This window comes from Telmatherina bonti (assembly GCF_933228915.1).
Source record: "Telmatherina bonti genome assembly, chromosome: 7".
Taxonomy (NCBI): Eukaryota; Metazoa; Chordata; class Actinopteri; order Atheriniformes; family Telmatherinidae; genus Telmatherina; species Telmatherina bonti.
The window spans coordinates 20394324-20411008 of NC_136625.1; the positions used below are offsets into that span (position 1 = coordinate 20394324).

The 16685-nt window shown below is 37.6% G+C and overlaps 1 protein-coding gene across 1 annotated transcript in view; it reads left to right on the forward strand.

Annotated features, from left to right (window-relative positions):
* cacna1eb (calcium channel, voltage-dependent, R type, alpha 1E subunit b) overlaps positions 1 to 16685 on the forward strand; it is a gene marked incomplete at both ends in the record, with an annotated part of 62622 nt that overhangs the window by 17437 nt on the left and 28500 nt on the right. The window contains 5 exons of the mRNA XM_079244127.1: positions 13124 to 13227; positions 14308 to 14466; positions 15777 to 15967; positions 16057 to 16160; positions 16248 to 16363. Coding sequence (XP_079100253.1) covers positions 13124 to 13227; positions 14308 to 14466; positions 15777 to 15967; positions 16057 to 16160; positions 16248 to 16363 — 674 coding nt within the window. The remainder of the gene's footprint in view (positions 1 to 13123; positions 13228 to 14307; positions 14467 to 15776; positions 15968 to 16056; positions 16161 to 16247; positions 16364 to 16685) is intronic.

Below are 16685 nucleotides of genomic sequence, written 5' to 3' on the forward strand. Positions count from 1 at the left end.
GGATTCTAAAATCGTCAATTATATCCTGCGGCAAACAGACTGGCACAGGTGGACTTGATGCTTTGATTAGCAGTGAAATGTCTCCCTGATGACTAATGTGTGAGTGATTGTGACTGTGTTTGTGTATTTTTGTGTGTGTGTTGGGACTTGTTACTCCATTTCTGAGGTCACAGGTACACATTTTCTGCCAGTGAACCCGCGGCCCTTCTGTTTTTAGATATTTTCTGACAACTCTCTTATCAGATCTAATGGTATTGAACCCAGCTGTGCTGAGACACATTTCTCTGTGAGAGCATGAGTGTGTGTGTGTTTGTGTCTGAACTTCCCATCATGTTGTATGAAGGATCAGGTTTCCCTGCTGTCCTTGTTGCAGTGTGACAATCATATAAAATTGTTGCTCTTTAGACAGGATGAATAATAAAACTGGGTGGGAGTTGGGAGTGATTCATTAGCCATCTGGCACAACGACAGATGCACAGGAGTGAGACAAGTCATACATGCATGGCTGGATTAACCAATTAGGGAAACAAAAAATTTGTGTCCCGTCTCCTGTGCATTTACCACTATAGATTGTATTACAAGCACAGACTGCACAATGACACACAAAATGTATTTATTACACATTTAATATAAATGTCACTAGATTACTGAGCTGTTTGATGGGGAGATACATATGCTATTACATAGAAATAATTTGAAAAAAAATCTACAAAGTCCTTCATATGTAAAACGGCGTTGTTACACAGACTCAAAAAAAAAAAAATCCCTGATTTCAGTGAATGGTGTAGAAATTAACAGGACATGGTCTGTAGTGGAAAATCTGGATTTTGAGCCTGTTGTTTGAATTCATGCACACTGTATTCAATTCACCTTTTTTTGTATAGTGCCACTTCACAACTATGTCGTCTCAGGGCACTTTACAGACACATCATTTCAAGCCAATTAATTATAAATGGCCTTGCTAAGAGAGATACCAGCAGATTGCATCAAACAATATGTCGACGCTTCACATAATATGTTACATTATGTGGCACAGGAAAGCTTCCCTGAAAATAAAACTCTACTTTTTATCTTTTGCTTTCTCGTCTGAGCGGGGCTCAAGCTGATCTTGTTTTGATTGGATACTAACATTGATTTGTCCTTGGAATCCAAAAAAAAAATCTTTTAAGAAACAAACGATTATAGAAAACATCTTAATGTTGAAATATATAGTGGAGTGATTCAATCAATCAGATTAACACAACAGGCCAGATAGTCAAGTTATACTCTTGATAAAAACAGTTGAAAGAGGAAGAAACAAAACTTTTATGTTTGAATTTCCATCAGCATCCATCTCTGAACTTTTGTTGATTAGAAATTCAGTTTGCAAATATAAAATAATGCTTTAGCAGCTTAATTAGGAGGTTCTGTTGCTGGTATTTGTCTGACACTTTTAAAGGTGAAATGAGATGTGACATGCAAACCTTGTGGCTTATCCTGCTGTTTCATATTAAAAATTATATAATTCAGATTTTTAATCATAGAACTCAGAGTATAGGCATAAATGTAAATCTAAATAAAGCCTTTCTAACAACTTCTGACACTGCCCAGAGAAGATTCCTGCAGCTGATTGTTCACAAGGGCACCAAAGAGCACGAGGTTCATGTGTGAAACCTGCTCTCATAGCTGGTAAAATGTTGGACCCAGAGCAGAGGAGGCTGGACATGTTGCACTTCCTTCCTTTTTTGGGTGAAAATATATATCCTGCTTACTATGATTTCTAGTGAATAAATGCCCTTTTAAAATGTGTTCACAATTTAACCAAAGAGTTATAACCTTGGCTACTGAATGCATGCCTTTTTTCCCCCAGACTTATATTAATGCCATTAATTTGCTGATGCATTATGTTAATGTTGATTCAGCTGTGCATTACCATCTGTAGATCTGTGCTGGAATGGTGAGCAACGTGATGCTGGTGATTACTGTAGTTTTGGTGGCATTCTTCATGTAGGTGGAGATGTGTGGGAGAGGCTGAATTCTGTGCATGTAATGAATTCAGTCTCTCTAGAGCCAGTTTAGTACAATACACTGCAACAGCACTTCCCCATAAAGAGCTATGAGGAAGAGATAAGCCTCTTTTTAAGAACATGACCTTGCCGTTTGAACGTAGTTGTCTCTTTAAAGTCATGTATTTTAACTGTTTCATGTCTCAAAATCGTGATAGCTCTGCTCCAATGGTGATATGAGAAATCATAATTTTATTTGGATTTCTTTCAGACTTAAAGTTGATTTCAACTTCCTCAGAACAGTTAAAGTGTGAAAGGACATGGGTTCAAGTTCAGTATGATAGCAGCTGTATAAAAGAAATCCTCCAGTAACACTGTCGAAAAGTATTTTGATGCCATACATTAGATCAAATTTATACCAACATGATTCAGGTGTGCATAGCCTCACTTTTCATTTACTTTGTTTAAAAGAACATCTTCTGTTATAAAATTATTCTGGGTCAGTTTGCATTGATATGGTAACTTATAGTGGACAAGTTTGGAGCTGTTCAGATTTTTTAAGTGACAGAAGAGATGCTTGCCAATCAAACTGCCCGTTTGTGTGCCGAACCTTGCGACTGATTATGAGTCCGAGCATCAGTCCCATCTGCTGTTCACCATCTAAGCCTAATGAATCTTGGGCCTTACTGATGCTGGAGCAAGTTAGCAGTCGATCACTACTAGATAAATTTCTGTGGAAAACACATGGACTCAAAGGAAATGTCTGCCCACTGTCTGCATGCACTTTAAGAAGCTCAGTAACGAGACCCGTGCTCATGCAATGTTATGATTAAATTTTTAATGTGTCCCTGTGTTATTAACATATAACCACAATTTAGTTATGTTAGCTCAAATCGAGTGGCCATGGTTTAATTCATGTCCTGAGTAACATAACCATGAAGTCTTGCAATCATGACCGAAGTAAGAAGTGCATTTGGTTTTACTTGGCAAGCTGTAGAAGACAGTAGTATGCGGTTGTCCATGAACTGCTCACTAGTTGTGTGTTTAGTAATGCCAAGAGCATGTCGGACTCCGTAGTTTTCTCTGGTCCCTTGCCAAATTTAATCAGCGATGACATGTTTAGCCGCATGTCATCCTTCAACCGCTGGTTGTCTAGGTGGTGTCCCGATAACGTGGGTTTTATAGATAATTGGAGCGCTTTTTGGGGAAAGCCTGGTCTTATTAGGAGAGATGGCATCCATCCCACGTTGGATGGAGCCGCTCTCTTATCTAGCAATATGGACTCTTTCATTAGTCAGCTAAATTGACAACTCAGGGTTGGGACCAGGAGGCTGAATTGTAGTCCTACACACTTTTCTGCAGCTTCCCACCTGCCGCCGCCCACCCAAAACCCCATTCCGACCTTATACAACTTCCCAGCAGTAAGAATTAAACAACACAAAAACACTTCTGGGGTTAATCGTGAAAACCTCATGAAAATAAAAACAATGGATCTAATAAAATCTGAAAATAAGACAATAAAGTGTGGCCTACTGAATATTAGATCCCTCCCAAATAAGTCTTTATTAGTCAATGACTTGATAGGTGATCACCACATTGATTTATTCTGTCTTACAGAAACCTGGTTACAGCAAGAGGATTATGTTAGTATTAATGAAGCTACGCCAGCTAACTATTTAAACTTTCACATTCCTAGAACTACAGGCAGAGGAGGAGGTGTTGCAGCTATCTTTAAGTCAGAATTTTTAATTAATCCTAAGCACAAAACTAACTATAAATCCTTTGAATTCCTGACATTAAATTTATCTCATCCAAAATGGAATTCAGAGAAACCGCTCCTTTTAGCATTAGTGTATCGCCCACCTCGACCTTACTCTGAGTTTCTGACCGAATTCTCTGATCTCTTGTCTGAGTTAGTGCTGACTACTGATAAGGTCATTGTACTAGGTGATTTTAATATTCATGTTGACGATGAAAATGATAGTTTAAACATTTCCTTTAGCTCTATTCTAAACTCAATTGGGTTTTCACAAAATGTCAATGGAGCCACTCACTCTCATGGTCATATTCTTGATCTTGTTCTAACATATGGTATTGAGACTGATAAGCTCAAAGTATTTCCTCAAAACCCTGTCTTGTCCGATCACTTCTTATTAACCTTTGAATTCACTTTATTTGATTACTCACTGACCAAAAATAAATTCTACTATAGTAGATGTTTATCAGACAATAATATTACAAAATTTAAACAATCAATTGAATCAATTTTTTCACATCTACCATGTGTTAGCATGACTGAGAGTCCCCCTTTAAGCCTTACTCCTGCTCAGATTGATCAACATGCTGATACTATAACAGCTTCAATGCGTACAACCTTGGATAATGTTGCTCCCCTAAAGAAGAAGAAATTAGGTAAGATTATGAAGGCTCCCTGGTTTAATTCCCAGCTTCGAGCTCTAAAACAGGCATCAAGGCGTTTGGAAAACAGATGGTGTTCATCAGGACTAGAGGAGTCTCACTTAACCTGGAAAGAAAGTTTAATCGTATACAAAAAAGCCTTACGTACGGCAAGAACAGCTTATTATTCATCATTGATAGAGGAAAACAAAAACAACCCTCGGTTTCTTTTCAGCACTGTAGCTAGGCTTACTAGGAGCCGGAGCGCTGTGGAGCCATGTATTCTTTTCTCACTTAGCTGTGATGATTTAATGTATTTTTTCTGGAATAAAATTGACACTATTAGAGATCAAATTCACAATACTCTTCCTTCTACCTATAATGTTGAGCCTGTTGTGGTCTCTGAAGCATCCTTAGAACCAGGATCTGACTTGTGTCTAAATAGTTTCTGTCCTGTCCAACCCTCTGAATTAACTAAAATAATAGCTTCATCTAAACCATCCACCTGCATCTTAGACCCTCTCCCAACGAGCCTCTTTAAGGACATTTTCCCTTTAATTAATACATCACTACTAAATCTTATCAATATGTCTTTAGTGACAGGATATGTACCACAATCATTTAAAACTGCTGTAATCAAGCCTTTACTTAAAAAGCAATCTCTGGATCCAGAGTTGATAGCAAATTATAGACCTATATCTAACCTCCCGTTTATGTCCAAAATTCTGGAGAAAATAGTTTCAGCTCAGCTACATGCCCACCTGAGCAGAAATAATTTATGCGAGGAGTTTCAGTCAGGATTTAGAGCTCATCATAGTACTGAGACAGCATTGGTGAAAGTTACTAATGACCTTCTTATGGCCTCAGACAAAGGACTTGTGTCCATACTTATCTTGCTTGATCTTAGTGCTGCATTTGATACAGTCGATCATAACATTCTGTTACAAAGACTAGAACAGGTGATTGGAATTACAGGTACAGCGTTAAGCTGGTTTAAATCATATTTATCTGATAGACTTCAGTTTGTTCATGTAAATGACAAGTCCTCCTCCCAAACTACAGTAAGTCATGGAGTTCCTCAAGGTTCTGTACTTGGACCAATACTCTTCACGCTATATATGCTCCCTTTAGGCAAAATTATTAGACAGCATGGAATAAACTTTCATTGTTATGCAGATGATACTCAACTATACTTATCCTTTAAACCAGATGAAAGAAATCAGCCCAATAGGCTACAAAATTGTCTCATAGACATAAAGACTTGGATGTCTAGAAAATTTTCTCCTCTTAAACTCAGATAAGACTGAAGTAATTCTCGTTGGATCTGAAAAACTCAGAGCTAAATTTTCCGGTTTTGTAATGAACCTGGATGGCATTACTTTAGCTTCCAGTGCTACAGTGAGAAACCTTGGAGTAATATTTGACCCTGACCTGTCCTTTGGTCCACATATTAAGCAGGTTACTAAAACAGCCTTCTTTCATTTATGTAATATAGCCAAAATTAGGGACATTCTGTCTCAGAGTGATGCAGAAAAACTGGTTCACGCTTTTGTTACTTCGAGACTAGATTACTGTAACTCTCTATTACTGGGCTGTCCTAAATATGCCCTGAAAAGCCTTCAGCTGATCCAGAATTCTGCAGCCAGAGTCCTGACCAGAACCAGCAGGAGAGATGATATTTCTCCAGTTTTAGCCTCTCTTCATTGGCTGCCTGTTGAATCTAGAATAGAATTTGAAATCCTTCTCCTTACATATAAAGCCCTCCACAACCAGGCACCACTATATATCAAAGACCTCATAGTTCCTTATATACCAAGCAGAGTACTTCGTTCGCAGACTGCAGGCTTACTTGTGGTTCCTAGAGTCTCAAAGAGCCGAGCAGGAGGCAGAGCCTTTGGTTATCAGGCCCCTCTCTTATGGAATAAGCTCCCAGTTAGTGTTAGGGAAGCAGACACCCTCCCCACCTTTAAGACTAGGCTGAAGACTTATCTTTTTGATAAGTCCTATAGCTAGGGATGGTTAGCATCCCTTAGTTATGCTGCTATAGGTTTAGACTGCTGAGGGACATTTCCTGATACACTGAGCTTCTTTCTTTTTCTCTTTATCTCTTTCTTTTACCCCCCCCACCCCCATAACAGTGTTGCATCATTAACATGTATGTCTCCTGTCTCAGCAGGTCTCCCTGGCCGGGAGTAGCAGTTCCTGTTGTCTGTTGTCTTTCTGTCCTCTTCCCCCCACACAGCAGAGGCAGATGGCTGCCTGTCCTGAGCCGGGTTCTGCCGGAGGTTTCCTTCCTGTTAAAAGGGAGTTTTTTCCTTCCCACTGTTGCCAGTGTGCTTGCTCAGGATGGGAGATTGAGTTGGACTCAACTCAATCTGTTGGTTTCCTTATATAGGCTATTATGAATTGGCCTTCATTATGTTTTCCCCTCTGTCTGTAAAGCGTCTTGAGATGGCATTGCCGTGATTTGACGCTATATAAATAAAGTTGAATTGAATTGAATTGAATTAATATGCAGTTACAAGATATTAATATATAATCATATTTTCTTTAAGAATTTTCTTTCACAAAACAACTTAAGACCTAAATGTTGTGTATATTGCCAAGGATGTACCTGAAACACAATAATCTAAATGCACTTAGACGCCAGAAGCTAAGTTAATGTAACCGTGAAAAATGTCAATGCTAAGAATCTTAGTTATTAATCTATAATATTTGATTAAGAAATAGTTACACATTTTCTAGAAAATGAAAAACGTTACTTTCATATTTATGATTTTGTTATATGTTTTATCATATCCTGTGATGGACTGGCCACCTGTTCAGGGTCTACCCTGCCTCTCGCCCAATGATTACAATGTTCATAACAACTTTGATCTAATCTGCTTTGCACATGGAGACATGACTTTCAGTTACCATATGCATCATTTAGTTCACTCTGTGTGATACAGAGAAGAAACTCAAAGCCAATTGAGAAAGTTTTGTGGGTTTGTAAGCACATCAAGTACAGTATTTTGCATAAAAATGGCAGACAAATTATTGTACAAACGGGAGCTCTCCTACTTCAAAAGAAATTACTATGTGTGATGTTTGGAAGTTCTGGTTTTCACTGCTGACCTTGTGTTCACTTTTACTTCAATTTTATCAAACTCAGAATATGTCTGATCAGTTAAAGAAGTAGAATATAAAGTACAGGGACATGTTGAAGTGAAACTGAAGAGAGAGACAACTTGAAAAGTTTCTGTTTTTGTGTCTCTTATGAGTTTGTCCAACAGAAAAATTAGGCCTACCATTGTTTGGTTATGATCTATGCTTTTCCAAAGATACATGTTATGTTTCTTTTTTATTTTGTTTCAATCCACAGAAACTAGTTTTCTGAGATACAAAGATAAGCCAAGCTTTGCTCTTATTTTAAAAAAAAATGTATCCAAAAATGAAATTGATATGTTGACAAAAACACTGACAAAAGCATAATTATTTTTAATGTGAATGGCTTTAACCAATGAAAGTGTTTATAGAATAAACAACCGAGAATCTAGGAATGAACCCTATTAAATCCCATATTCATATATGAATATACACTACAAGTCAAAGGCTTGGACATAACCTTTGACTCATATTGCAGGACTGAAATCAGTGTCGACCACTCACTTTTATTCCTTTTTTTTCCACTCACTTTATTACCATGTGCTCTTCAATCTAGCTGAAACACTTTGTTTTCTCATCTAAAAATGGCAATTGTTTGGTTTGTATTATATAAATATATTCAGAGTAAACAGATTTTGGGTAGCATCAAAATACTGAATAATTATTGAATTCTGTTTGTACTGGAGAATTAGGTCTAAACTGAACCAAAGAAAATGACCTTTGTGTTCATGCGTGTCTGTATAGATGATTCATGAGGTACCACGAGCAGAAAATATGTTCGCTTTATTTTAGAGTTTTCTCTGAATTGTTTGTCCTCAAAGTGCAGAAAGTGCAGCCTTGAAGGAGCTGCTGCTGCTCTCTGCTTTTGTTCGGGGTGTTTGGATTGAAAGCTCAGACACCCACTCCTGTGTTCCCTCTCCTTCTCAATGTCTTTCACTGTGTCATCTCTTTGTCTGGCACAAACTAGCTTGATATGCTTACATTCTCACAGAAACTTTATTAACTGCATGTTCTAGTTGTGATGGTTTGGCATCTAACCTGATAACCTAAAAATACAAAATGTATGTCTATAAAAACTGTTTGTTATAGTCTGATGATATTTCATGCTTGCTTCACAGCAGAACAGCGATGGCCAATGTTAACTGCAAAAACCCTTGTGACAAATGCACAAAATGAAACTATAGAAACCATGTTGAATCAAAAAGTAGCCTGACTGATGTATAATTATGTGCTAATTATGAGTCTTGGAAAAATGAAGTACTGATTTAAAAATACTATTTCAGACTTTTTGTGTAATTTCTTCATCTGATACTTCACATAACATCACAAACGTTTCTCCTGAGATGCAGATCAGTTGTGGAAAAACAATCAAACCATGCAAAAGCTTTTACATTGAGATGATTCAATGTTATATCTATATGTAAAATTAAATCATATTGACACTGATGTGTCAAACTTTTCATGGCATATGTGTAACATTCCATGTTAGTTTAGCAGGTGAGAGTTTGCAAACACAAAGAGCAGCTGAGGAAAACTGGAATGTATAGTCTGGTAGCTTTGAACAAATTTGGCCATTAAACAATGTCCGTAAGCTCTCCGTTAACACTTGTCTAAATCAGCATTTATATATGCATGTTACATAAAAAAGGAGTATATAATGAAACTCGAATCAAATTCAAACATAAATCAATTATTGATGTAAATTCCTGCTCAGTACACTACTACAATAGCAGTCATAGTGTCCTTGTCACAGTGTGTTAAGGATGAGGACATAAATGCAGGGTGGAGAGGAGGGAAGCAGGGAGATTTTGGAAATGAAATGTTTAATGAAACAAACCAAAGGTGCTACAGGATAAAAAAATAATAGGGCTCATAAACCTAATTAAAACTTGGACTTTCACAGTCTAAAGACTCATACAAACAATACAAAGATGACACTGGAAACTACGACACCCTCTCAAGAAAGAAAAGAAACCAATGGGAAAATAAACACAGAGGAGAACAAAACTTAACGAGGAACAGGTGATGTAAATGAGTAGATGAAACCATGCGTGTGTAGAACAAGAAGAAAAACAGAAAGTAAAGTGAAACAGAATGTAGTGTACAAGGGAATGAAAACAGGAAATACGAATTAAACACAACCAAGAAGACATAACACAAAAGAACTAGTACAGGCACTGAACACACCTGACATACATACAATAAAACAGAAAACCAGGAAAGCAACAAAGGAAACAGAATCAGAAAGCTCCAATAAAATTCCAAACCAAACCCCACAGATCATGGCAATACTGAACTTTTTTTTTTAAACTGTAAAGACATGGGCAGGATGAAAAACTGAGATTTCTCATTTCATGTACAAAAGTTGGCTCAAAGGCAGCCATAAAGTAAGAAAGAAGTCAGAGCTGATTTGAGCATTAAAATTTCAGAATTATCCTCCTTATTGTATACAATTTACCTTCGATACCTTCACAACCCATGGGATTAGTTTACCACAGAGAGCTGACTAAGATTGCCAAGGTACTAAACTCTGTTCATTGACTTCTGAGTTTCAAAGAGATGCTTGTTAGGGAGAAGTGTGCTGTGGCCTCTACTATGTCGCTAATACTGCTAAGGCTGTATAGCATTTTAGCCCAATCAATGATTTCTTTTAAACAACACCAAAGTTCTTTGGGTGCCAAAAACCAAATATCATGACTTCAAACAAAAAAAAGTATCCATTATAAGATATTGACTAAAATCAGAGCATTCTATGTTTGTGAGACACTAACAATTTTTTTGAAATGAAATGTAATTTTAAGTTGACATTAATGCATAGCCATGCTGATATATAGCTTTGCCAGGATAGCAGGGCTGACGAGAGCAAAGATAACGTCAATTACAAATGTATTAATTGTTTGAACTAATATACGTAAATCTTTAAGGCAGGAGTTTCTCTGCTGCAACACACCTGACACACATCAGACATAATTAGCAGAGCTTGACATCAAACGCTGCATGAGTCTAATTACTCATTGATTCGAGTCAGGTGTGTTGCAGCAGAGAAACTCCCAACATTTACAGAACTGTAGGTCTCACAGACTGGAGTTGCCCCCTTCTGCTTTAAAGAATAATAGGTGTTTAATTAAGAAATTATTTTCAGATGGACCAAGGACATATTGATAAGACTCACAACTGACCTCTGTGAAAAATTTCATTTCCACAGTATTTCCTGACAGAAGTTCTTTTTCTTTAATGTGAGTTTACGGAGCCAGAAAAGCTTTTCACGTTCAGTATGATTTCTAATCCATCCCGCTGTTAATATTATAATCTTGTTTCAGCCTGTACTTATTAAAAAGAAAAAAAAATGAAAAAAGAAATGCCCAGACTATGTGCACTCAAACTAAATATGCAAACTACAATTTAGTGCAAAGTTATAACAAAGCATGCTTTCATTTTTTCAACACATCCACTGCGTGTTCTGCGATCCTTTTGTCAACACCCTGATAAAAAAGCAGCATGTTAAAGAAAGCTGCTTCACTTAAAAGATATTGAATCGGAAATGTTTTCCACCTTGAAGATTGATTGTGACAGCAGCAGTGAGCCTGCACAGCATTCAGTACCTGCAGTGAACTTTTAGAAAAAGGTTCTGATCATTTGAGAGCATTTTCAGATTTATCCGCATTAGTGTGAACATGGCCTTGCTCATTCACTCACTCGCTTGGCCTCTCTCCCTCCCACTGCTTTCAGGAGAGATTCTGCGTGGGTTTACACTTGAGTTTCTGCCATGTGCTTTCTACCCCCTGCTCACACGCGCACAGGCAGACACACACACACACACACACACACACACACACACACACACACACATATATACCCTCCCCCACACTTCCTTACACAGTCCAAAGATTTTATAAGTTTGTATATTTGCATCTATGTGTGAATATGTGTGTGTTAAAGGAGAGAAATTGGCAAATCTGAAAAACAATTTTCACCCCCTCCACTTCCAATAAAAACCCACAAACGAACTAACAAATAAATTGAACAAAAACATATCCTGAATGAAAACAGTCATTTGTTTTTATGGCTTGCCTATAACATGCAGTTATGTAATTATGGTTACAACATGATCACATCCTAACACCAAACAGTTCCGTTTGCTTTTCACATCCGAAACAATACGTCCAGGTGTGGTTTCTGATGTAAGATCTTGCCATTTGCTTGCTCGTGTTGCTGTTTTTCAGTGTTTGTGTGTAGGTGGAAGCACATCAATGTGTGCGTGGGCAGATGTGAGTAGAGATGCCTGCCAGGTGTATGTGCCTGTGTGTTTTTTGTCTCTTGTCATGCAAGTCTGATACATTGGTTGGATGTACTGTACCTCTCACTGGCTGTACTGCTGTCTACATCATATCATGTCACTCTACTGTAAGATTTTTTTTTCCTTTTAAAATGACCTACACATTTCCAAAACTGCCCTGCAGTAACACCTCTTGTTGCTTTTTTTAAAATCTATGTTTTAATTCAATTTTTCCAGAAACAACAAGCAGAAACCATTCATCTCAAGAAAGGAAAGGGATATTTTGTACCACGTTTAGCCAGTAATGGATGTGTTTCCACCTTTATTTAATTTAGCAAATTGATACGAGCCTCCTATGGGATTATTACTACATAAAGGAATTATCGTTTGGCTGTAACAAGTTATTTAACCCCAAAAGATTCAATGAGCAGCTTCTCATTTATTTAATAACCATGTGGAAAGATACATGGAAAAAATGTTTAAGATGGGTCAAATCATTGTCATGCATCAAGCAGAGGAAAAAAAAAATCCAGGGACAAACAACTAATAATGAGAAAAAAAACTGTCCAGTGTATTATTATTTACAAACTGAAAGTATAATGGAGGAGAAATGTGGTTGGAAAAACTCTTGCAAGAGGGTTATTGGTTAAACATTGGATGAAATCAATTCAAAGATAAACAACAGTAGCACTCAGGGCTGTGTTTAATAATGAAAGTAAGATGGTAAATGGACTTGTACTTCTATAGCGCTTTTCTAGTCATACAGACCACTCAAAGCGCTTTACACTACTTGTCACATTCACTCATTCTTCCAGTTGAAGGACAACTGCTCTTCCTCCTGAGCTACAGCCTCCCACAGCCGTAAGAGCGTTTTCACACGCACAATGTGAAGGTAGCTTAAGAGATCAGGACTGAACATCAGTGTAGTCATGAGAAACCACTAATCAATGAGGTTAACTAGAGAAAAACATTCAGTTCATTATGGAGTGTAAAGCTTGGACTCTGGAGCAAGACAGTTATGTGGTCTGAGTCCAGATTAACCCTTTGACAGAGTGATGGGAGCATCAGGGTAAGAAGAGAGGAGGACGAATTGATGCACCCATCATGTTTAGTACCTGCACCAGCCTGTGGAGACAATGTTATGATCTTTGGTTGCTGCAATTGCTCATGTTATGTGTCTACATTTCTTTTTCAACTAAGAGCAGCGCATTAATGTGGAGAAAATAAATCCAAATATAATAATGGATAAATAGTAAGTTCTAGTATCCCTCTAAACACTTTTAATTCATATAAACTAAACAATGTGTGTGTCCACCAGGATCCTGGCCACAGCTGGTGCCCACATGAATATCCCAGTCGACCTTCGGACCCTGAGGGCTGTTCGAGTGCTGAGACCTCTCAAACTTGTCTCTGGGATCCCCAGTGAGTGACTGACCTCCAACCACAAGCTACTGTGACAGTATATGTGCATAAATAAAATAAACCAAACCAAACTACTGAAATTAGAGGACTTCTTTGTACTATATTTGTAGTCTATTGTTTTTTTAAACTTAAACATTTCTACATTCAGGCTCTTTCATACATCATAAAGCATTTTGGATCAAACACTTCTCAGAGTTTGCTGGTTGTTAGTGATTCCTTAAAAGAAAACATACCTTTATTAACTGTTCCTCACCACAGATGGGAGCTGAAGTGTCTTATCACATGTTTCTTGATAGATTTAAAGAATCTTTTATTATTTTGTATCCCCATTAGAAGCAGCATGGCTCCAGTTATTCTTACTGGGGTCTACAAACATATACACAAAAACATTAAATGAAAGGAAAGTAATTAATTTGTTGCAAATTGACTGAATAAACTCTAACTAACTACTGCTAACTGCTCAGTTTATTGTAATTTGCTTGTTTTTTAAAGCTTATTTAAACAACTGTTCGATAGTTTAGCAAAGTTTAACACATATCAATCATGATCAATTATTATCAATCATTTCACAAGTGCAGACAAGCGACTGCACAGACGACCCCCCCCCCCCCCCCCTCATTGCCTCTACAAAGCAGTAAGTATAAAATACAAGCCCTATGACTAGTCTCAGCTCCTGCTGCGAGAACATAAAACAGAGAGTCAATGCACCATTGGTCCAAAAGACTTATAAGCACAACTAAAAACATCATTGATAAACAGTTTTCATCTGCATAATGAAGCATTTATACTTAAATTTTTGTCCTGTACCTGCAAGTTATTATTCCAGCTACTCTATTAGGACTATATTTTGTTTTGTTAATCTTGATGTCACTCTTCATTGAGGCAGAGCCGGAGGCACTTGAATCCTGTTTCGGAAAATATAAGCTAAAGTACAACTATTCTCTCTCTTTTTTATATATATATATATATATATATATATAGAGAGAGACATCAGCAAGTTTATGTGAGCAGAAATGATAGCTATCAAAAAACAAAGAGAAAAAAACATGAAAACTATGGCTTCTTTGTCGCGACTTTCAGGTCTGCAGATTGTTCTGAAGTCCATCATGAAGGCCATGATCCCGCTTCTACAGATCGGCTTACTCTTGTTCTTCGCCATCCTTATGTTTGCAATCATCGGTCTGGAGTTCTACAGTGGGAAGCTTCACCAAACCTGCTTGCCATCAGATGATATTCTGGGTGAGATCAACAATAAAACTAAACAATCAAATACAAAAACGGTTTTGATTGGTTCAAAGGAAAAAAAAAACAAAACAAAACAAAAAAAAACTTAATGTAACATGTTAGCAAGGAGGAATTTTAGTTGCGGTTTGTGCAGTGCACCTTTGCCCCGAACAAGATCAATATATTTTGTTTTAGAATTAACTGTGACTGGCTGTGACTGATTCTCAGGCATGTACACTAAATATGTGGTTTACTCAGTTTTCTCAAAGAGAGGGTGTGAATATCTTTGTTCGAGGGCTTCACAGATTACAGTAGCAGTGAGCTCAGAGGTATTATTAGCGTTGTTGCCGGCTGATTTAGCAACTGCTTAATTAGTCAACAACGGCTCTGTAATCACACGCCACACCATAGCATTTACTGTCATTGACACAGTTCTGAGATGGACTGAGATGCAACCCCTCATAAATGAACTCACTATGTTCAAATGAGGTAAAAATAAGTCTACCCAACCTTTACAGGTCCCTTAAGATTCTTTTATTAATCCTCAGATGTACTTCTGGGGCATGTAAAAATATTTTATATCTACGCAAAACTTGCTGAAGTTTTAAATTGGGTTATATTTCCAGAAAAGGGCTGATTACTGAATTTTATGATAAATGTGTTGATGTTAAACTGCACAGTAACGGTCAGCCATTTAATGGACCACTGAGGCGATAATGCAGTTACAGTGTTTTGTTTATATTCTTGGCCAGAACTGTCAAGTAACGCTAAGCCATGAGCCACGTACACCAATTTGAAACAAAAACTCTGGATTAGACCACTGGAAAAAACAAAACAAAACAAAACAAACTACCTGCCAGTATATCTAAAGCTTACAAACAAACATTTCAAATCTTGTTTGCGTAACTGGTACACAAGCAAAGCATACAATATGACATTTTGTGGCTGTAAACAAGTAAAATATACAATACTGCAGTATCAGTAGGATTTACTGATGCTGGTTTCTTTGCACAGTTTTTCTACCTTACCCCCTGTTTGCAGTCTAATAATAACATCTGCTGGCTCAAGCAATCTGAGATCGATATTGATCTTTTTCCTCTAACTCTCCCATATAATAGAAAGATGTCTGAAAAGTTAAACTACTCTGTTAACACTTGTGCATCTGAGGGTACATCTAAGTGGAGGATTATTTCCTTGTGGTGTATTTAAAAAAAAAAAATCCCAGGTGGCCACAGTGAAGTCAGAGTGAAGTGTATGACTAGTGTATGCAAGTTATGGATTCATTTCAGCGCCACATACATAACAGCTATGTTATATCTTTGTAGATAATGAGACCGTTGACTCATCGGAGCTGGCATTTGCATGCGGTGTGAGGAAGTGTCCAGAGAAATATGATTGCAACGACACCTGGATTGGGCCCAATGATGGCATCACGCAGTTCGACAACATCCTGTTTGCTGTTCTCACGGTCTTCCAGTGTATCACCATGGAGGGATGGACCGCAGTGCTCTACAATGTGAGCTCAAGTAGTCAGCCAATAAATGAGCTATAAAGCAAATCTTTATGATTGCGGCTGTTTAATAATATCAGTATTATGGACTGCAGACCAACGATGCCCTGGGTCCTACATGGAACTGGATGTACTTCATTCCTCTCATCATCATTGGCTCGTTCTTTGTCTTGAATCTAGTTTTGGGTGTTCTTTCTGGGTGAGTGTGTACACAAAAACAAGTGTCTATCTTGGTAAATGTATTAAGGCAGCCTTTGACAGTTGTTTCCATTGTTTTCTTTTTCAGAGAATTTGCCAAGGAAAGGGAAAGGGTGGAGAATCGGCGAGCTTTCATGAAGCTACGTCGGCAGCAGCAGGTGGAAAGAGAACTGAACGGCTACCGAGCCTGGATAGACAGGGCAGGTACTGGGCTGCAGAATGACTTTACATCTCATATTCCAGTTTGTGAACAGGTTTTATAAATGGACTGATGATGTTGAGTAAATCTGTCATCTTCTGTTTCTGGAGTTACTTTAATAATCAGAGCTGCCACTAAATTTATGATCTCTATATGTTTTATGTAGTTTCTATCCAGATGTTGTGGATTTGTGACTGAGAACAAACAGCTGTGCAAAAGCTATAAAATGAAGTTGTTTTGTGCAAACTTTTGTGAATAAATTAAATAATCTAACTGGTGATGGAGAAGCATTGGAACGGCTCGTAATCTGGAACGTTCAACCTCATC